We start from the raw sequence: 20833 nt of genomic DNA, 5'->3' as shown, positions 1-20833 counted from the left end.
TGTTGAAGCCAAATCAAGACGAGACAGTCTCCCTGCCCTCGTCCTTCTTCTCGGGTGTGACGGCGCCGGGGCTCGTCTTCTCCGCAACCTCTTCCTCGCCGTGCGTGACGGTGGTGTTGTGGCGCGTCGGCTTCTTGCCGGAAACCATCGACTTGACGGTGTGGATGAGCGTCGCGCGGCCCTCGTAGATGGGGAACAAGCCGACGGCGAAGAAGGAGCAGAAGATCCAGAGGATGCCGACTACGACCCAGCCGGTGAAGAAGGGCTTGCTGAAGATGTAGCCCGAGCCGTACATGGGCATCGGCCACAGGATGAGCATCGCGACGGTCCTGGTCCATTGTTAACATCCCTCTAAACGAAAAGACAATCAGGGTATGGCACTTACATGAACGCAGTCATGGAGACAGAGATCTTGAAGGCGCGGGACAGCATCGCCTGCTCTCGCTCGAATTCTGCCTGTGACTCGTGGTGGCCGGGAATTTCCTCCAGGTCCAGACCCGCTGCACTAGCCAGCTCGTGATCGTCGCCCCTGCGGATCGCCATCATCGACTTCCAGTCGTACTTATCGAGACCAAAAGCCAAGGTGAAGATTGGGATCAACACAAGGGGGGAGAGAAGGGCGATGACGTTGCCGGCCAGCATTGGGCTGTTGGAGCCCGTGCATGTGACGTCCAGAACACCGCACGTCTTCTTGGCGGTGACGAGCCAGCCGATGATGGCGAAGATGGTGCCAAAGATGGGAGAGAGCGTCGCGGCCCACTTGTTCTGACCCTTCCAGACGAGGGTCAGGGTGGCGGGGAGCACGGCGGCGGAGATGAGGACGCCCATCAGCAGGTAAAGGTAGCCCATGGAAATGCCATTGTAGAAGAGGCCTACGGAGACGGAGCTGATGACGACGGCGTACACAACAACGACCACGTGCGACATGTAGATCAAGCGCTTGCCGCTGGCGTCGGGCTTGAAGTAGGTGCGGTAGACATCGTAGGTGAAGATTGAGGACACGGCGATGAGCTCGGCGGAGGAGGCGGAGGTGACGGCCATGAAAATCATCAACAGCGTCGCGGCAGCGCCGCCCTTTCCGAGGAGGGCGACCGCAGCGTAGGGGAGAGCCAGACCGGCGGAGACCTCGGCTTCCGTCATGCGGTCGGGGAAGGTCGGGAAGCGTGGGCTGTTCTCAAGGGCCAGGGCGGAGAGACCCATGGTCGTGGCCGTCAGCCAGGGGATGGCGAACCACGAGAGGCCACCGAGGATGTAGCCGGGAAGGGCGTGGACGGGCGACGCGGCGATCGCCTTGTTGTAGTATCCGTTGTCCAGGAAGACGGTACCAAAGTTGCCCACTGTTCATGTTAGAACCGCAATCGCTGCAGAGGTAGCGGCTCGACAGTACTCACCAATATTGATGACGAAGAACTCGACGCCACCCTGCGACTTCATTGTCAGGTAGGATCCCTCGGCATTGCCTGACACGGGGTGTCTAAGGGCGGCTTCGACGAGGAGGTCGTAGACCTTGGAGGGACTGCCGAGCACATCGGATTGGCCATACGCCGTCAAGGAAAAGATGATGATAATGATCAGCAGAATGAAGGTGTGAACCCAATCAGTGAGGAAGGTCGCCTTCAAGCCTCCGACGAGCGTGTAGGCGACGACACCAACGGGCAGGAGGTAGATGGCAGCGACGGTGTTCCTGTACATATCCAGGTCAGTTCCACATTGTCCACAACCTGGTCTGGTCTGTCGTGACTTACATGCCAGTGAGCGCATTAACGGTCGCCGCACCTCCCACGATCAGCATCAGGGTAACCAGAATGTTGGTCATCAGGCCGAACACGATGAACACAAGATGCGTAGCCGTGCCGTATCTCGCCTTGATAACCTCGAGAAAGGTGTGGGCATTGGGCGCCCTACGCTTGAGCTCAATGGCGAGTGTGGCGAAGAGGAGGATCTGGACAGTCGCGCCCGAGGCGTACCAGAACGGACCGGAGACGCCATATCGATAGCAGACACCGGAGGACTGGAGGAGGGTGGCGGCCCACGTCCAGGACGAGACGACGGCTGACCCGACGAGGCCGGATTTGACTGTTCTGCCTGCTGTGGTGAAGTTCTCAGAAGTCTGCAGCTCCCTGTTGTATCGTTTGAGGACATAGGTCGTGGCAATCTGCACCGAATCAACACATGGACGCATCAATAGTGAACGCATTAAGGTCGGCCTACCATGCCAATGGCGAACAGAAAGCCCAACCCGAGGACAATGCCGTAGCCGACGCCCTGGTTGAGAGCTGCGGTTACCATCTCGGGCCAATTTGTCGGAGAATCAGACTATGGTTCTGTGTATGATGGCGGAGGTAAACGGCTGCTGTCCTGACTTGAAGATCCCAGCATGTCGGGCCTGGGCTCATGGACATATATATGTATGCACATCGTTCCCCAGACAGGTAGATAGCTGGCCGGCGGCAGCGTCGAGCACGGAGTTGCTCTCCTACGGCTATCGGAGCTAAACTGGCCGGAATGCCCTGTCCCATGTGCCAGTTGATACAAAGGCACGCTTCCGCCCCCACTCAAACCTGGAGATACCGCTGCTGAACCACTTGGATGTGTGCCACGGCGCAAAGGTGGCTGGGGTGCTGGTGCTAGGGGGGCGACGGCATGCATGGTTGTATTGAGTACTCTGCCATTGTACCGCAAACCCGAGACTTGAGATGAAGTTTGTGAAAGACAGAATGGCATGCAGAGTCAGCCACCCAAAGCATGCGGCGTGCAGGACAGAGATAAGGCCGAAATTCAATCAGTCATAGAAATGGCGTTGCGGGTTGCTGCCGTGTGCAAGTCCCGGGCCAATGGCATTGAGCCATATCTGACAGACGTTAGGGGATCTGCAGCCTCCCGGGTCCCAGAGGAATGCTTATTCAGGGTAGCGTCAAGGGGACCTTGATACGGTGGGACGTATCTTTGATGGAGACCTCACTACGAGGATGCTAGTAGCGGTTGAATAGCTGCAGTTCGCCGCCGTGGTTTTATGGCTTCCTTTACTGAGGACTCGATTGCTGAAGACTTCTCAACATCTTGGGACATTCAGGAGAGTGTGAAGAGCTGGACGGAGACGAAAAGATCTGTCACTTTGGGGTGACATCCAGGCCCATTGCCCAATCATCGACCACTGTTGAGGCGGAAAACCTAGATGATAATGGAACGTCCTTGCTGACTCGGCTTGAGCGCGAAACAGAAGGCTGATTGACCAGTTCGGATTCTGCAAGCGTGCGTGGATGGTTCTCCTCCTTTAGACGGCCAGCAGTAGGTCAGGCCAGCCCTAGGCTCGATCTAAGACACGACAACTAGTCTGATTGGGCTCGTAGACGGAATGCAGTAGTGTACAACCCGTCCTTGGGCCTCGACAGATGGATCCCCAAAGAACGGGTAAAGCTTGTGATGGATGACTTCCTGAGACCATAGTCCAGAAGTGAGAGATGGTTGGGTATGGCACCTGAGGTGGAGACGGCCGGCGGCCAAGAAACGATAAGGAGTGACGGTCCAGTCGCCTCTGGTATCTTGCGCTAGTTCGAGCGGCAGGTCGGGTCGCTGTTTGACATCAGAGTTTAAGTTGATGTTGCAAATCGTGCGTGTTTATCAGCCAGAGGTCGACAGGGGACAAAGATAAGGAAACGCGATGCGTGTGGATGGCGTGGAGATACGGGGGCCTCGATCCCGGTCCGCGCACGGGCCATTGCCGATTGAGATCTCCGCAGGAGCTTAGCATGTGTCAGGGATTTCGTCTTTTCACTTTTTTGTTCTGTTCTCATCTCGAGGTGACAGAACTGTCTGGCTATCCGGTCAAAGACGATGACAGCGAGTTGTGGTAACAGACTGGACTATGTGCAAATGTCAATGTGTTGTATGATAATGGCATATTCAAGACCCATAACTCTGATCTTCTCTCTGGCGCGCGTGTGGCATCGAGCCACCACGCCGTCGAAGAGAATCTTTAGCGACTTCGGCAATGATACGTCAAGCTTTTGCAAAGCCTTTTCCAAGACAAACCAAGACGAACGCTGACCCGCCGTGGAGCTTTTCTTTCCTTGGCCCCTAAACGTCTGTCTGCCAGCACGGTATCCTTACATCCCACAACGTGGGGTCACACCTTACTGCTCCCGCCCTCATCCAAGTCCCTGAAGGGAAAATATTTCGACGTTTTACGTCTCAAGATGAGAGAAATGGCTCTCGCATCTGCCTTTCCAGATCTCGGGCCTCCTTCTTATCTCTAACTAATAGCTGTGTTCCATGCCCTCCACGCCAAGCACAGGGCTTTCATGCCAGCGCTGTCTGGCGCGGCGGTGGCTTGACGAGCTGATAGATATGGAGTTTGTCGCAGTGAGACATGGCAACACATCCACCATCTGGCATCTTGGATTTATCTGGTGTAAGTCATTGAATAAAATAGCATTCTACGAAGCAGAAGCATCATAACTAACTCGCGGAGCAGTCACGCGACTGGGACAAACCACCCATGCATGGGTCACCCCACGCTCAAGTCAGACATACGATCCGGGGCTTCGGCGTGTCGCGCAGCTGTACGAGCCGCCGGCATGGTCAGATTGCATGAGCTCCCATGTCGGCAAGTCGCCCATGTGGCCGCGGCCAGGCCTTCGGGTCCAGCCCATCTGGCCTAGCAGTCAAGATCCGGCGCTATCTCGATCCGACGGGCGCTCTCACGGTAGCGAGTAATAGCATCGGACTCTGTTGAAAGCACACTGTATGCGGACCCTGCCTCAAGTCGGGGCAAGTGGATCTGGGGCAGAATCTTACTGTCGCCGGCGGCCAGCATGGCATGGCACTCTTCGCCCTCTGGATCCAAGGATTGGTACCAAGACCATGTAACGCGGCGGCTCGCGAAGCCCTATATTATGCTTTTCCGGTATCGCAATGACTACCGATGAAAAGCAATCGGGGTCATAAGGAGCGGTCACCTCTAGTAGGGTTGTTTGACGCGAACTTCGGAGGCCGTACATGGGCCTTTGGATGAGTTGGCGTCTCGCGCCTTCTTGTCTGTACGAGTTCGTTTCACCAACCCCTCGGCCATCCACCAGATATATCCATCCCATGTTCAACAAACGCGATACACACTGCTGCATAGTCAGCAACAATACTTTTTCAACGAAGTCAACAACTCACTCTATGACAAGCTCCTCTAGATCCCACATCCCAGTCCCCATCCATAGCACACCCCTTACCTCCTCGACATACCGCTCGTCCGTCGTCGTCAAGTTGACAAACATGCGGTAGTAATACTCCTCGGATTGATCTTTGCTTCGTCATCGGATCGATAAGCGGTCTGGTGAAGCACGTCCGGCGGGCCGCATAAAATTCCTCTAGTTCCCATCTCAAGACTGTCCAAGACGGACGATCAGCTGTGTGAATGACGAGAACCAGGAGTTCCTTCGCTTACATGGCGGGTTCTTCTTCACTGGTCTGTAACTTGAACGCAGTGGTGATTTTATGAATCGTCCGTGTCTCGAGGTTCGTCCTGTTCAGGTCGTGGCCACCTGACTTCGCACTTGTCAGTGTATAGTCTACGTTGCTATGAGAGGTACACCCACCACGACAATCCCCGAACCCAGGGCCCCAGACCAAGAACCGCAGGCTTCCCTCGACACTTCGACCGTCTTTTCACCTTGGACCATGGTCTCTGTTATCTTCGGCGCGAATCGCACCCCTATACGGAAACCGAACTCGAGAATAAGCGTCGGAAGGGACATGGCCGGATAGGGGAAATGGTTCGAGGTACCCGTCTCTGCACGGATCCTTGGACTTCTGCGAAGTGAGGTTAGTAGGGAGGCCCTATATGAAGGTGACTGTTCTCGGTCGAGACACTATCGTTCGGATCGTAGGAAGAGTTGATGACTTGCGTATCCGAGGCATACTTACATCGCTTCTTGTTCGTCACCCACTTCCTCACTCTCGCGATCCCATCCTCCATGCTGCCTCGCAGTGTTCCTCCCCAGAAGACGGTTCGCCTCCATCTGCGGCTCGCAGTTCCACGCCGTGTGCCAGTTCGAGTCTCCTGGTAGTGACCCTGCGAGCCTCCAGAAGCCGTAGATGTGCCCCAAGGGAACTCGCTGCTGGTCTTTCGTCTCTGTCATATTGATCTGATTACTCAAGTGTATCCAGGTTTCTCTTTAAAGCAGGAGATCAAGAGATGCTTTCAGAACGGAGAGACAGAAAGAGAGAGAAGACCCACACGAGCCAGCCTCTATTCATTTGGCAGCACTCGAAGCAATGCCCCGTCAATATAACGTAGAACAGCATCGACAAGGAGCTATCAAGCCATTTTTTCGGCGACATACTGTTTTCCCATAATACGAATCCTCACCAGCACCTTTCAACACCCGCTGACGCGGGGCGGCTTTCCGCCGCTCGAGAGCCACACGGCATGGCCCGTACGTCGCATCGGTGAGATTATCACCCCGCTCCCCGCCGCGCGCCGCCAGATTCACAACGCCACATCCGGATTGATACTCATAGTCCAACCGGAGGGAATCCGTTCGCCCTTAATTCCTCCGTGCCACATGTTCGCGCGCTTCCGTATGGCTGCATCTGCCGCTTTCTCTCAACTGACTTGTGGGGCTGGGGCTTGCAGCTTCCTTCGGCTGACAAATGGCGATTGAGGTAAGTATTGAAATTCGTGAAACCCGCGGCATACGGCCTACGGGAGCCTACTCTGAGACCGAGCTATTCAACGTCAGCAAAACAGCTCTCGACCATGGTGGATTTGAGGACTCTCGTTGGTTCTGATAGTCTACAAATGCGCCACGCAACAGTGGAATTTGGCAGCCTTCCTCAACTTCACATCCTTCACCCGGAAACTCAAGCATGGTATCAAACCCAGCAGTGAAAACAGAGCAGCCGGCCAAGCCAAGCTCCAGAGTATAAGGTCTCGGACAAAAAGGGACGCGGCGGTCAAGATCACAACGGGAGTTATTCTGGTGCTAATCATACACACATCCGCAACCTTTGGTGCACTTCTCTCCTTGCCAAACATCACGACAAAAGAGCGGCATCTAATGGGTCGGAAAACAACTTCCAGAACGCCAGCATCCACCGCACTTGATATAAGAGCATGTTCAACACCACGCAATGCAGAACTTTGTCCCTATCCTCTAGTACGGTCAGACAACGACCCCCGAAGCCTCCCAAAACCCACAAAACCTGCCAACGTCCCCTGAGCCCCCTGTCTTCGTCCGATGTTTATGCCCTCCTTTTTCAAGCCCACCTGTGTCAATAGCACCAAGCCGCAGGCTTAATGGCAATCACGACGTCCTCCGACCCTTGGTACCCCACTCCAATCGTCCGAACCATACTACACAGCCATGAGCCGCAGTACACGTTTCACAATGCAATGGACCACAAAACACACGTGCCATTGAGCGGCGGTGCGCATAGGAGAAGCATCCCATTGAAATAGAGAACCTCCGACTCCTCTCAGGTATAACTGAGGCCTGTGCCATGTCCCCCAGATCGAAGGCTCTTCTCTTCGGAGATCAGCTTTTACCAGTCCGACACCCGCCAAGCGCTCTTCTTTGTTGATTTGACACTCCTCTTACCGTCATGATAGTATCCTTCACACCCGATGGCGGCACACGATTTGTCGTTTCGAGTCTAAACGCCATGCAACAGCCAACACAACGACACTTTCGATACACGACGCATCATACATCATAGGAAGCTGACGAAACGAAGCCGGTAGCAGGGTGCAGTCATCCTATTCAATACCGAAGGGTTACGGCACATCAAGGGAAAAGACAGCAAACACACAAACAGAAGGCATCGTCAAAGACCAGCTTCGACTTCAACATCACCGCCGCGACCAAAACGTCCGAGAAGCATTTACAAAACCATGAAATCGATTCCCGTTCAGCAGCCTCCCTAACCCGAAAATCAAGTCGAAGAAAACCGTAGGTACAAAGAGCTAAAAGACACGAACAGTGTACCTCGATGGTCTGGCAGACCGCACCTCGAGTCCTCGAGTGAAGGCTCGAGAAGATCGCCACAGCAACTGGGTCAAGAATCGAAGAGGGAAAGAAATAAAGACAATGTTCCATTGTGGGTTGCTTCCCTTTCCCCAAAAGTTTTGTCATTCCACGCCAGATCCATAAGTGCATCATCATCAATGTCCAGTTTCCTTGAATCATGTTCTCGGCTGGCGCAGGAAGGTGCGGGTCGTGCCTATCCATCACGCAAGTGCCGTATGGAAATTCGTACGAAGAGAAATGTACCCATGCCATTCATGAGCGACCTATGCGCATGATTCAAAGGGTCCCGGAGTCGGGACAAGGAGATCGGTAAAGTCAAGCGATCCCCTGATAAAGTACAGCGGTAGAAGTGAAGAAATGCCTCGCTAGTGCGATGGAGCTCATCCGCATCTCGTACCCAGTGGCCGTGTCGCAAACTGAAACCCAAAACGCCTCCAGCGGGCAGGACGAAGTATGCAAATGCAATTGCTTGAACAAGTCAAGGACGCTCCACAGCTTGCTGCGCCACTCAAGCAACGTTGATCGTGGCGGCGTTGCCAGGAGGTAGGACGTTCTTGTCGAAGCTGCCAATGACGTTGCCTGGGTCGCGTTAGCGCGTGTGTGGGGATGTAGCCAGAATACGAAGACTCGACTTACCTTGGGACTTGTAGTTGCAGACGGTGAACCAGCTGCCAATGGAGCTGAGGGTGCCGGCAGCGCAGTAGTGAACGCCGCAGCCAACAGTGGTGGTATCAACCCAGACCAACTGGGAGAAGTGGCCCCACTGGAGGAAGTTGGTCATGTCAGGGCTGGCCTGGCCGTAGCCGGGGTAGAGGTTGAGCTCGCCGTTGTACCACTGCTCAGTGATGGCACGCTGGGCAGCCTTGGCCTCGCCGAGACTTTCAGAGCCAGTGGCACCCCACATGGCCAGGTTCTGGCCGTAGCCGCCACCACCAGTGGTCCTAGTCGAATATCAGTATCTGGTTGATGGTGCAGTTGATGCTGGTGTTAAAACTTACATGTCATGCTCAAAGACACAGGTCTGGGCGGTGATGAGGGCGTAGCTGGCGAGGGCGCTATCCCAGGTCAGAGCGGGGGCAGAGTGGTTGGATCGGTGGTAGTTGTGGGAGTCAATGCAGGTGCTCTGGAGGTCGCTGGCGGCAGGAGCGGTGCTAGGGGCAGCCTGGGTGGTCTCGACAACGCTAGACGCGGGAGCAGCGTAAGAAACGACAGGCGCGACAACCGGCTCAGGCGTGGGAGTGGGCGTCGGGGTCGGGGTGGGCTCAGGAGTGCTGGAGCTCGGCTTGGTAATGATGGTCTCGAAAACGGGTGCGGGCGCGGGCGCAGGCGTCTCCTCCACCTTGGGGACGGAGCTGGGGGCCTCGTAGAAGACGGCAGGGGTGGAGGGAGTAGGGGTGGGAGTAGGCTCCTCGATGGGAACACCCTCAGTGACGGTGACGGTCACGTAGGTGATATCCAGGACAGTCTCCAAGGCACGGGGGTCGATGGCAGCACCCATGGCCATGACGGCGCCAGTGGCGGCAAGGACGATGGAAGACTTCATTTTGAAGGGTGTACAAAGTCGGTATCAATGAGAATGAAGGTCTGAAAGTCAGTTAGCTTCGCCCGCGAAGATGGTTGTGTACGAAAAAAGGAATATTCGACTGGCGACTGATGAGAAAAGAGTGTGATGTAGCAGGCAAGATGAGATGACCTCTCGGCCAAAAGACGAGGGACACAATCCAGATATAGGTCCTTCGTGAGGGAGCGGGAGTTGTTCGGACTTGCCCGACTCAGGAACGTGCCCAGTTGACACTACTCGAAGCTCCACTGAGCTCATTGTTCAACCGCGTGAGTCAAACAACACGACGGGGGAGAGACAATGAACAAAGGCCGTTGTTGAAGGGACGGTACGAGTCGTGCTGGAATGCGCTTGTCTTGTAGGTGGTGTCGCAAACAATGCCATTCACGCGATAGGAATGAGGACATGGCGGGAAAAGTGGGGTAGAAAGATGTCTCTCACGGCGCCACTCACCTTGTGATGCTGTTGATGGATGTCTTGAAGGATTTGCGGAATCTGAAAGTCAGGGATCCGGTCCGGACGAAGAGGTTGGTTACGATGGGAAATATTTGAGAGTGGTTTGGCGGAGGCAAATATGATCCCGTGAGGTGGTTCTCAGAGCCAGCTGTGTGATGGTGCAGCACTGCTGATACGGTTCCGTCTAGGACCTTGTGGTGATGTGTAAAGAGTGTGGTTGAACAACGTTGCCGCTGTTGAAGTTGGATGAAGGTCGGACGAAGGAGTCGTAAATTCTTTTTTGGGGTGGTGAAGCCGAAAAAAAGAACTCTCGTGAGAACAGTTACGAAGGAGTGACAAGAAGCTGGTGCTTGTTGGGTAGAGAACGTGGAGATGAGTCGCGGTTCCGAAAGGAATGTCGGTAGCCTATCCTTCTATCCTGGAAGGTTGAGGGTGCAGGAAAAGAGGGGATTCGAGGTCTCGACCCGGAGGCGATGTAATTGGTTTTAAAAGAATGGACGGTGTCAAACACGACACGAAGGCGACCGAGGCCGAGGCGGAGAAGGGTAGGGGGTGAGGGGGTCGAAAGAACTGGTCTCCTGGGAGTGGTGAAGCGAGAAGGAGAGACAAGATGTTCTGGATGGCGACGACGGGCTACTAAAAGGGAACGGACGGGGCAATGGAACCCGCGCGACTGGGATTGAGGGACTGGGCGAGAGTCTGAGAGTGAGCCCAGTCCAAGCCTAGCGTCGACAAGGGTGGAAAATCTAGGGCAGCCAGGGTGGCAGCGTCTAGGCGATAAGTGAATGTGAGCCGTGGTGTTTGTGTTGGTGCGTGTGTGTGCGACGGACCGTGGATAGCGCTGGGTTGCTTCTGTTGCTTCTGCTCTGCTCTGTTCCGGTGGTGAAAGACGACTAAACCGGCGGGGTGTGGATGTGGATGTGGACTGTGGATTGTGGATTGTGGAGGTTTTCGATGTAGAGGGGTGGGGTGCGTTGGGTGTGTGGAGAGGTGTGAGATTTGCGAGGAAACTCGAACGAAAGATGGATGGACAGGACGCCGGGAGTGCAGTGTGAACCCTGGAGAACACACCGGCTGTGTCGATGGTAAATGCGACAGCACAAGAGGGGGGAAAGCGACGAGGGTCGTGGGGTCGTGGAGAGGAAGTGGAGGCAACAGTGATGAAGGGCCAACGATCTGGAGGCGAGACAAGCAAGCTGCGCAGGACCAAAAAAGAAATTGGGCCGTTGTTTGGTTTGTCTGGGGGTTCGCAACGAAGGTCGATCTGACTGAGGGAAGGAGCGGCCAGCCTGACCGCACACGCAATTTGTGTACTATGGTAATAATGTAGGTGTAAGTGGAAGGTGTGTAGGGTGGACATTGGATCAAGGTCATGCCGGGGGTGGCTGTATCACTAGCGTAGGCGCGGGATGGAAGGGAAGGAGCACCCCGAAAATATGGCTTATGCAAACGGTCCTTTCTCATGTTGGAGCCATTACCATTCATAGTAATGTTAGTTAGCATGTTCACCTGTAGCGGGAAGGCACGAGGGCGAGGAGTTATAATGCCGTCCCATGACGCGGCAGGCGTGACATGATTCATTTAGTGCTGGCGTGGTGACTGGGAAACAACTCAAAATTGGTGTTCGGATGATATTTCCGCTTCGGCATCAACGTCAACATCAAAAATAACATATTTGCTACGCCTCACCTTCGCCCCATCTCTCAGCTCATCAGCCCAATGTGCAGCTGAGCTCATTGTGTGCCATGTCGCGTCACTTCACTTTCTGCCCACTACGCATAAAGCAGATCCTCGCATCTTGGCTCGCATCTCATCCTCTCTGCCGTGCGACGCCCAGATACTGTCCATTACTGGGTCAGCTTCCCGATCTGGGGCGCCGATTTGACATTCTAGATTGCTCCATAAGGTGATAAAGCACTCTCGGATGAGGGTTACCATTGCACAATATCTCGACATCGGACCCTTGTGGTTTCGGCAATCATTCATCCATACTGTTCGTCCTTCACAACCACCACGGCCCCACCACTTCAACACCACGACATCAGGCCTCTTTCCCCAGGTCAAGCTGTGTGCAGAAGCATCCAGGAGCTGGGTCAAACGTCGGCTGAGACCTGAGGGTCAACTGGACTGTCCCTAGACACTGGCTTTCCGTCCGTCGGAACTTCAGAGCGAAGGTACAAGCGACGTCTGATCTTCCATCAGCTCCGGCATCGATAGCGTCTCCTGAACGTGGACGGCCCTCTCCTTGAGTCGCGAAATCCCTCAGAAAGCAGCGCGGCAATCTTGGCTAACCGCAAGGCGCCAGAGCACTAACAGCTAGAAGTGCCTTCTGAATGCAAACTCTGTTAGAGGCGAAGAAATGTCACTGACGAAGGGGGGAAGAATAGGGGCTTGCAGACTTCCAAGACGCCTTTTCTTCGTGCCAATATCAACTAGCGCAGCTTGCCCCGCCCCTTGTTCCCTCATCGCCCCTCGTCGGTCCCGGCGCCTCGTCTCCCTCGATACACGCCCCTCCGCCCACGTCCCACACCTGTTTTTTCCGGTATGTTCGACCAATCTCCATGCGGCAGCGTCGGATCCCCTTCTGATGAGTGGTCCAATGGCAACGGCTAAGGGAGCCGGTACCTTGCAGCAAAGAGGACGTTCCTGCCCTGATTGCTGCAAGGGTTGCTAGGTGTCCCCATTAAACAGCCACTTGGCCCGGGGACAGCCCACTCTTCTGAAACGGCCTTAATTTCGGTGGGGACCCGTTCATCCAGTCTTGCGTCGGCCTGGACTGTGCACGTCTTTTCTGAGTCCGCCCCTGCCAAAGAACATTTGGATTGCCAGCGTCTCGTCCGCGTCCTCTCCGACTACCTATACACCGACTGCTGCCACTGCCGCCCACAGTTTAAAATTGGATGCTCGCAGGCGATGGCGCTTTCGTCCGGTCGATCGCTGCAACGCAACATCATACGGTGTGATACTCCTGTCAGCCATCCCTGGTCCATGATGGATTTTCATAAACCTTATCACTGCAGTAGTGTACTTTGGCCGTTCCTTCTCCGCTGTCTCGCCAAATGACCTCATTACGGTCGTGGAGTTGTCGTTGGTTAAAACTCCACCTTTTCACCCGTCGCTTTACTGTCAGCCCAGGGTTAATCAGCTCCTCATCGTAGTGTATACGACACCCTTCTGGGCCTTTGATTGCCGATGACGAAGGGTCTCCGAGGAAACCTGACTTCCTTGCGCGGGGCTCGAGATGAGCGAGATGAAGCTGCAAAATTTTCCGGTTTCCCAACATCATGCTGCTTTCTGGGGTACAGACGCGTAGATCCCAGGAACAGGAGCCACCCGCCTTATCAACTGTGGGCATTAGGCATGACTGATGAAGGCCGAAGCGGATACCAAACGGCATCGATCAACCCGTTCGGTTAGCTTCCAGGAAAGAGAGAAACGACCTTGCATCGTGAGTGCGGCGGCAGCAGAAACCCCTCCGGAACACAGCTGCAGGCTGCCGGCACATTGTTGATATGCACGTTTAGACAAGCCATCATGTAGGCAGCTCGACACCATCCGTGCTGTTGGTTAGCCACCTACTCGCTCTCCGGGCAATTGCGATGGAAGCCTGTGCTGCAGCGGGAGATTAACGCCATCACCGTTCCACTTAGTCCCGGTGGTGCTCGTTCGGTCCGCGCCAAGGCATGGTTGCGGACAAATAGATCATGTCCTATGGGCGGAGACGAGACAGCCTGAACTTCGCAAGCCGGTACTTGACCCACGGAGGGGAATGGATCATGGCAGCAACAAAGCGGCCAATGCCTAAGTTCTCGAGCCAAATCGTACTGCTAGGTAGATTCTATATCCGCGCAAAAAGCAGCTTGCATCCTCCAAAGCCCGAGCCATCTTCCTCCCGAAACTCAATCTGCCGCTTTGTTCTCTGACCTAAAGCCGTAATCAGCAGCAGTAATCGAGATGACAATTGTGACAGGAAGCTATCGCGGCGGATTACACCATTGATCGAACAGACTTAGCCACCTAGCGGACCGCTCCTCGGTTGAGCAAAGCAGTAGATAGCCAATGTTAGAACCACAGACACCGACTCGATTCTTGATTCAGTCCAATAAATCGTACGGGATCCACTATCATCTGCTTGCGGGTTGTCAGGTTTCGATGCCCAACTATCTGCCAATAAATGTGACAGTAGTGGCATTTAAGAGGAGAACGTTGCAAAGGAGAAATTGTTTGTCTGCGTAGCGGAACGCATCTGGAACCGTCCGATTGGAACTACAGAGTGCTTCTGAGGACGATCGTTCGGGATGATCCCCCTGCGAGTAAGAAATGCACAGAAGCATCCCTCAGAGGCAGTTGAATGCGATTTTGCCTGTCGCAAATGACACTCAGCACCTGTGACAGACAGTTTTCGTCTCATCTCATCCCAGACCAGATGTCATCTTACCTTCGCCCACGCGGCATTGTTTGACACGGCTCGATATTAACTCTTATGCCACAAGCTGCTGCTAGCTTAACTTGCCACCCATATGGTGAAACTTATTGCGGTGCTAGAGCAGGTCTTCCGACATCGCTATCCCAGCCGGCCATAACTTGGGATGCGTTAACGGCGTCGAGGAAGAGTCCTTGATTTTCCCGGATCTTGAATGCATACGAGTGCGAAGCAATGGGGCGTTTCCACCCCGCTATATGCATTAATCACAGTCAGGGGGGCCCCTGGTCACCAAGAGAGCGAAAACAGGGTGTGATTGGGGGCAGCGGGAGCTTTCATCAACTGCGAAATGAGCTTTTGTTTACATCCAGGGGCCCTGAACATCCTTAATCTTGCCAACGACGTTCCGCTGAGGCCTTTTCTGCCCCGTGTCCCTCTTTTCTGATTGCCGACGAACCGCGGGCCACACGGCACATCATCTCAGAGTTCAGACGCCCGACCTCCGGGGAAGACGGCATGTCCATCCTGGACTCTGGTTCGGTTGACCCGGTCGCTGCTGGAGTTCCCAACTCCAACTTGCGACTAGGCTGTCGCTGTCGACTCATCTCTCGGCCCGGCGAAACACCAGCACCGCCGCATGCGAGATTTGCAACCCACTGGTATAAACTTCAGAATCTGTTGGGTCTACGAAATTCTCCGAGGCAAATCCGGACAAGCAACGACACGCATGTTCAAACCCCCGTCATCGGCGGTGAACAGCGCTCGCGGTTACAGAGCCACATACGGAGAACCTCAAGCCTTCTGTACGGGTTCCATGCTTCGGTGGGCATGTGGTTGGCTCACACGCATCAGGACGCCCAAACAACATGATGTTTCCAAAACATGTCGTTTGACGATTGCTGCGGCCATTTTGCGCGGCCTCGGCATCCAGCGCCATGGACGTAGAGTTGCACTACACTGACGCCCTTTAGCGCCTGGCCTAGCGGAACCCCTCTATTCCCATTTCCCTCAGAAGCAACAACCCTGACGTCAAGCCAACGGAGGTTTCACAACAGCATCAGGCTCGATCACATTGTTCCTTTTAAATGTCCACAACGGCGACAACGTCCCAGGAGTTTGGTTTCTTGTCATGCTAACATGACCTTGTTAGATGGCAGGGGCCAAAGTAAAGGCGACAGGCGCCGCAGGATCTGGACCCATTTGATTAACCGCACCATGAAATTTGCTGTCCGAGACAAGAGACAACAACTTGTTCCAGGGTGTTCATTGCATCGACGACGGGCATCAAAATCACAACCGTACGGACAGGAGTGATCCATGACATGACCGATCCATCACGGAATGCTGTGACGTAGCTTGACCGCCTGAACCTCATTGTCCGAGGCTCGTACTCATCCACAACTTATAGAGTACCAACGTAAGCAGATGAGGAATGTATTTCAAAAACCTCCAAAAGATGCACCTGCTTGCACGGCTGCCAAGTGATTATGTCCAATATCATCAAGGACATAGGTAAGTATATTCAAGACGAGTAGCTCAGCCATCCCGGTTTCGCAACTTCGATTCAAGGACGCATCGATGAAACCGCCGCTTGACTGTACGAGATCCCCATCGGGTAGCCTACTGATCCGAAACTTGACTTTGCGAAGCTCACAGACCTTGAGGATACTTGAAGACACCCCCTGGACTGCCGTTTCTCTCGTCTTTCCATCTCATACCCTGCCCTGCCTTGGAAAGCGTTTCTAGAAACTGTAGCGCCTTCTGTTGTACCTCTTCTACCTGTGACGCCAACATGACAGTTCAGCTAGTGTGATCATGCCAGGCCGTGGTCGTGCAAGAAGATGCGCCACCAGCCTACATGTTGACACATGACATGTCCTACCCACCTAGGATGGTTTTCTGCCTCGATGGACCCCCTCTTCCGACCCATTTGGTGCGTAGCCTTCGGTTTCGTCATGCAATTCTGAACGACGCGAACGTGAGCCGGTGGGTGAGGTGGCGTCCGTCGGGACTGAACCCCGCGTCAGAGGTAGATTGTGATCTTTCCTTCAGACCAGAGCACCGGCATGCCCTACCCGATCGGTTCTGATGTGCTATCAGCATGTTTCTTTCGGGTGGTCCCAAGGAGAGCAGCCTTGAAACCTGCTGAGCGGAGGACTTGCAGGCTGGTTGGGTGGTGGCGGATCACATATCGGTACTGCCGTAGCTGAGCCATCACACAACCAATCTCACAGTCTCCTACGGTCGCTGTCCTCTCCTCATATGTCAAGGCAACGTAAACACAGATATGATAGCTCATCCGCCGTGTCTACCCCGGAAGCGTGACCGGATCCATCTTGCGCTGTCACTGTTGTCTCGGCTGCCTGCCGAGAGCTGCACATGTGGTCTTGACAGCTGAAGGGCAAGCTTTACGTACTCCCTGCCACAGAGGCTACCTTGATCCCGTGGTGGTAACGTAGTACGTCCGGATGAATCACAAGGCAGACCAAAGCAGACCAACCCGACCCAGGTTTCCTATCTGACATGTTGCAGAGACACATTTGAATGGATAACATCCTAGGTAAAAGTAGCTAAGCACTCGAGGCAGACGGGCCACATCGGAAGCGGCCCTCGTCCCCAACCGCACCCCGATCATAAGAGACGCAGCAAGCGCAACATCGCACTGGTGCAGGGCATTTGGTCCCTTGGAACACGATCGTAAACTATGGATGTCTTGTGTTCGTACGAGCCACAAGGCGGGGCCGAGGTCGACGACGGAGGCGGGGCATGACTGGCAAGAGAGGTGTTCATACATTCGGCGGCTAGGTGCTTTTCGGGCTGGCATTAGGACGAGGGTCCGATGGAGGGGTTTGTTTTCGTCAGGCGAGGGGCAAGTTAGTAGCAATGGGCTAGGTGAGGGTTGTTTCTTCGTGGATGGCAACCTGGGTCCATTGCTGCTGTTTTTGGCCAAGGTGTTTGCTTCGAGGAATCTCTTGACGATGGACAGATTGTAACCGCGCTCCCTGGAGCCAGCTGGCAGACATCCTTGACTATGAAAGCCGCTGCTAGGTTCGTCTGCAATGCGAATGGACCACATCAGAGTAGCAGAAAGCCCGCTTGGAAACCATCATCACGATGCCAGTGAACAGGGCAGCCACGAGCTGCAATTCGCCCGATCGCCGCTCGAACAATGGAGGGTTGCCCCTTGACAGATTTTGAGTGCTGGTCCAAAGCCATTGACAACGTCTAGCAGGCCGACTTGAGCCAGACAGCTTTGTCGTTGCAGCCGCTGACTGGACCGTCATGGGGAACCTGCCGAAAGAGAAAGTAGAGAAAATACGAAGGGGAGCCATTTGGTTGATCCCAACTCTGATTGATGACATATGTACACAGCGTTCTATCGCCAATCCCCAAGCCCACATTCTCAACGCAAAGCCCAGACTTCTCTCTGTCCACGGCATCTGTACCGGATGAAGGGAGTCGTCTTCCCACAGCGCTCTTCGCACACATACACGCACACAAACCTTTTACGACGCCTGCTTGCTGCCCTGGGCCTTTGACGGGGGATGAAAGGCTTGCCCTCGAGGGTGTTGATGGCCTGGTCGGCGTAGATCATGTGAGGGCGGAGCTCGACGGGGGTGACGCCGGGACGCTGGTCGGGGATATGCTTCTCGAGTTTCTGCAGACGGTTGGGTTAGTTTTGTTCCATTTCATACGGTGTAAAGACAGGAGAGGCTCCGGTAGTCCTCTTATCAACCCGGTTGCAACGTACCAGGTTCTCAAAGACACACTTGTTGAGCTTCCACTCAGGCTGTCGGCACTGGTAGAGCTGGTGGTTGCGGTTCTCGATGCAGGTCCAGTGGGCCTTGAACTGCTCGAGGCAGTGGGTGTTGATGTCCTTCAGCCTACGCAGAACGAATTTCAAGTCAGAATTTCTGTATCCCTATCATGGCCCATGCCCAAAGTCCGGTGGTTCCAAGTCGGCGAAGCTCAATTGAGGGCCAACGCCCGCTTCTTCCTTCCGACATAGCCAAGGGAGATTGACAGTGGATCAACGTACACGCTGGAGGCACATCTTGTGACCCGACGACCCTCCTTCAAGCAGTCAAACTCGCCGCGGCCCGCGCTATCCGTCTTGCACTGCATGAAGTCGTCATTGTATTCGCGGCATCGGGCGCCAATGAAGTAGGATGCGGACAGCAGGGGCGCGGAGCTAGCACCGATCTCCTTGACCTTGGGGATGTCGTCGGGCAGAGGGGTCGTGTCGACCTGGACCTGCTGGTTGAATCTGCGAGCGCATGGTGGTTAGTCTCTGTTGTTGCGATCCGCGATCCAAGATTCGTCCGGGACGAGCTGCGATTGGGCCAATTGAACCGCTCAGTCCAGCGACGGGAAGAAGAGTCACGTACTGAGGCCGTCGGGACGCCATGGTTGTGGTTGTGCTGATGGAGTCGGAGGGGAAGGGAGAGGTCGGTTCTGGGTTCGGATGGTCATCCAGAGCAAGCTTTCCGGGCAATGGGCGCTGCGAATTGAGGTGAGGTCGATTTAGAACGCCTCTGATTGGCTCGGTTCAGGGCGAGGCTGAGGTGGAGCCTTGGGTGTGGCGCCGCTCCAAGGTGGTGTGCACTCGGTCTGGAAAAGTGTGGCGCCCGGTGAAGGCTGCCACTGCTGCAGCTGCGAGCTCCGATTTATTATTTTCGCGTTCGTTGCTGGGTACCAAACCAAGGGTAGCTCAACAGCAAACCCTGCGATCGATACCCGGTGACCATCCTCGCCGCACACTGCGAGACGTCTGCGACAATTGCTTTCCGATCGCGCTGGAAGCTGCGCTTTTGTTCTAATACCCGCGACCTATTTGCAGCTTTTCCGACGACTATGCGCTGGGGCCTCTCTCGCTCACTGTTTTCTCTCGCGCTACAACTTTGCGTATCAATCATCTGCTTCGGCCATTACGAGCTCGGCGACAGAGCGACGCTACACCTCCCTCGACACCAGCATAATCAATAAGCTTCATCATTTGAAATGAGTTTATTCGGAGCACCGAAGCCCGCTGGGTACACTGGGGGTTTCTTTTGTGGTGGAGTCGGCGGCGGCATTACGCTGGGACAGTCGACACAGCAGCCGCAGCAGCAACAACAGCAGCAGCAGGGCAACCAGCAGCAAGGCGGTTTGAGCCTCTTTGGCCAGACGCAGAACCAAGGAAACGCCTTCGGAAACTCCATGGCCCAGCCTCAACAGCTGCAGCAACAGCAACAGCAACAGCAACAACAGCAGATGCCCAGCCTGTCGCAGTCGCAAGCACAGCTCTCGAGCTCCCTCTGGCAGCCTGGTAGGGATACGCCTCGTACGTATATGTTCTACCCGAGATCTTCGTCTTGCGATACCCACTGACACCAGCGCAGAGAATCAAAAGCCCATACCCGAACAGATGGCCCTCATCTTCGAGAAGTGGAACCCTACGAACCCCAACTGCGCATTCAAGCACTACTTTTACAACAAGGTCGACGAGGCCTCGGTTCCCTTTTACAAGCCCGGGCCGCACGAGGACCCCAAAGAATGGGAGGAGGCGCTGCAGAAGAAGCCCGCGCCGGGCTACATCCCTGTGCTCTGCACGGGTTTCTCGGGCGTCGCGGCCCGCCTCCAGACACAGAAGAAGGTCGTTGGGGAGCTTAACGTTCGCCTGCACCAGATCAATGCCAGCCTGGACGCGATCCTCTCGCGGCATGACCTTGAGACGAGCGTGCGTGCTCTGGCCGCCCGCCGCCGCCACGTTGTGCTTCGCGAGCGGTGCCTTGCGCTCGCGGCTCGCGTGCAGGTGCTGCGCAACCGCGGGTACGCCCTCAGTGGCGATGAGGATGACCTGCGGCTCAAGCTGGTAGAGCTGGAGCGCAGTGTACAGGATCCCGCTTTGGCGGCGAGGGAGGAGGAGCTCTGGAGTCGGTTGATCGTGCTCAGGGACTATGCGGACCAGCTAATGAAGGAGACGAACAAGCCGGCCTTCGCGAGCGGCGAGGGGTTGAGTGAGGAGACGGAGCACAAGACGAAGAAGGTAAGTTTATGTCCCGGAGAGGCGAGTTGCCCGGCCAGTGATGCTAATCGTTGTCGCAGGTCTTGGAGGACTACGAGAAGCAGATCCAGCATCTCAAGAAAGAGGTCGAGTCGATTACAAAAGACTTTGCGGACTGGGAGAAGGAGCGGAACCCGAGCTGAGAGGCTCGTTTCGGACTTTAGAGCATCATTGGAACTGTGATAATAGAGGGCAGGCGCGAGCGGACCGTTTGCGATGTACAGGATGGAAGGCAATGGCATGAATATTAGGAAACCCGTATCGACAAAAAGAAGGGGGAGAGGGCACGGAGACGCCCCCCTTCACATATCGCACGCGACGAAGCA

At 55.0% G+C, this 20833-nt stretch overlaps 5 protein-coding genes across 5 annotated transcripts; 1 reads left to right on the top strand and 4 right to left on the bottom strand.

Moving 5' to 3' along the window:
- Positions 1-13: 13 nt before the first annotated feature.
- On the bottom strand, positions 14-2289 carry ColSpa_02927 (putative urea active transporter 1; the record flags this gene model as incomplete). Its single annotated transcript, XM_049269139.1, has 5 exons — positions 14-329; positions 386-1337; positions 1392-1684; positions 1746-2155; positions 2212-2289. 5 exons carry the CDS (start codon positions 2287-2289, stop codon positions 14-16), a joined length of 2049 nt encoding a protein of 682 aa, XP_049125096.1.
- A 3144-nt stretch (positions 2290-5433) lies between these two features.
- ColSpa_02926 (uncharacterized protein) lies at positions 5434-6131 on the bottom strand (the record flags this gene model as incomplete). The annotated part of the gene is made up of 3 exons (XM_049269138.1): positions 5434-5538; positions 5589-5802; positions 5917-6131. 3 exons carry the CDS (start codon positions 6129-6131, stop codon positions 5434-5436), a joined length of 534 nt encoding a protein of 177 aa, XP_049125095.1.
- Positions 6132-8529: 2398 nt separating this feature from the next.
- Positions 8530-9564, bottom strand: ColSpa_02925 (putative pectate lyase A; the record flags this gene model as incomplete). Its single annotated transcript, XM_049269137.1, has 3 exons — positions 8530-8600; positions 8658-8962; positions 9020-9564. The coding sequence occupies 3 exons, from the start codon at positions 9562-9564 to the stop codon at positions 8530-8532; spliced, it is 921 nt and encodes a 306-aa protein (XP_049125094.1).
- Positions 9565-17864: 8300 nt separating this feature from the next.
- Positions 17865-18869, bottom strand: ColSpa_02924 (NADH-ubiquinone oxidoreductase 20. subunit; the record flags this gene model as incomplete). Its single annotated transcript, XM_049269136.1, has 4 exons — positions 17865-18119; positions 18213-18345; positions 18501-18728; positions 18850-18869. 4 exons carry the CDS (start codon positions 18867-18869, stop codon positions 17865-17867), a joined length of 636 nt encoding a protein of 211 aa, XP_049125093.1.
- Positions 18870-19462: 593 nt separating this feature from the next.
- Positions 19463-20650, top strand: ColSpa_02923 (nucleoporin NUP57; the record flags this gene model as incomplete). The annotated part of the gene is made up of 3 exons (XM_049269135.1): positions 19463-19769; positions 19843-20489; positions 20549-20650. The coding sequence occupies 3 exons, from the start codon at positions 19463-19465 to the stop codon at positions 20648-20650; spliced, it is 1056 nt and encodes a 351-aa protein (XP_049125092.1).
- Positions 20651-20833: the final 183 nt, after the last annotated feature.

This window comes from Colletotrichum spaethianum (assembly GCF_022836535.1).
Source record: "Colletotrichum spaethianum MAFF 239500 DNA, contig05, whole genome shotgun sequence".
Lineage (NCBI taxonomy): Eukaryota > Fungi > Ascomycota > Sordariomycetes > Glomerellales > Glomerellaceae > Colletotrichum > Colletotrichum spaethianum.
The sequence above is the reverse complement of the archived record's forward strand: the minus strand, read 5'-3'. Positions and strand labels throughout refer to the sequence as shown.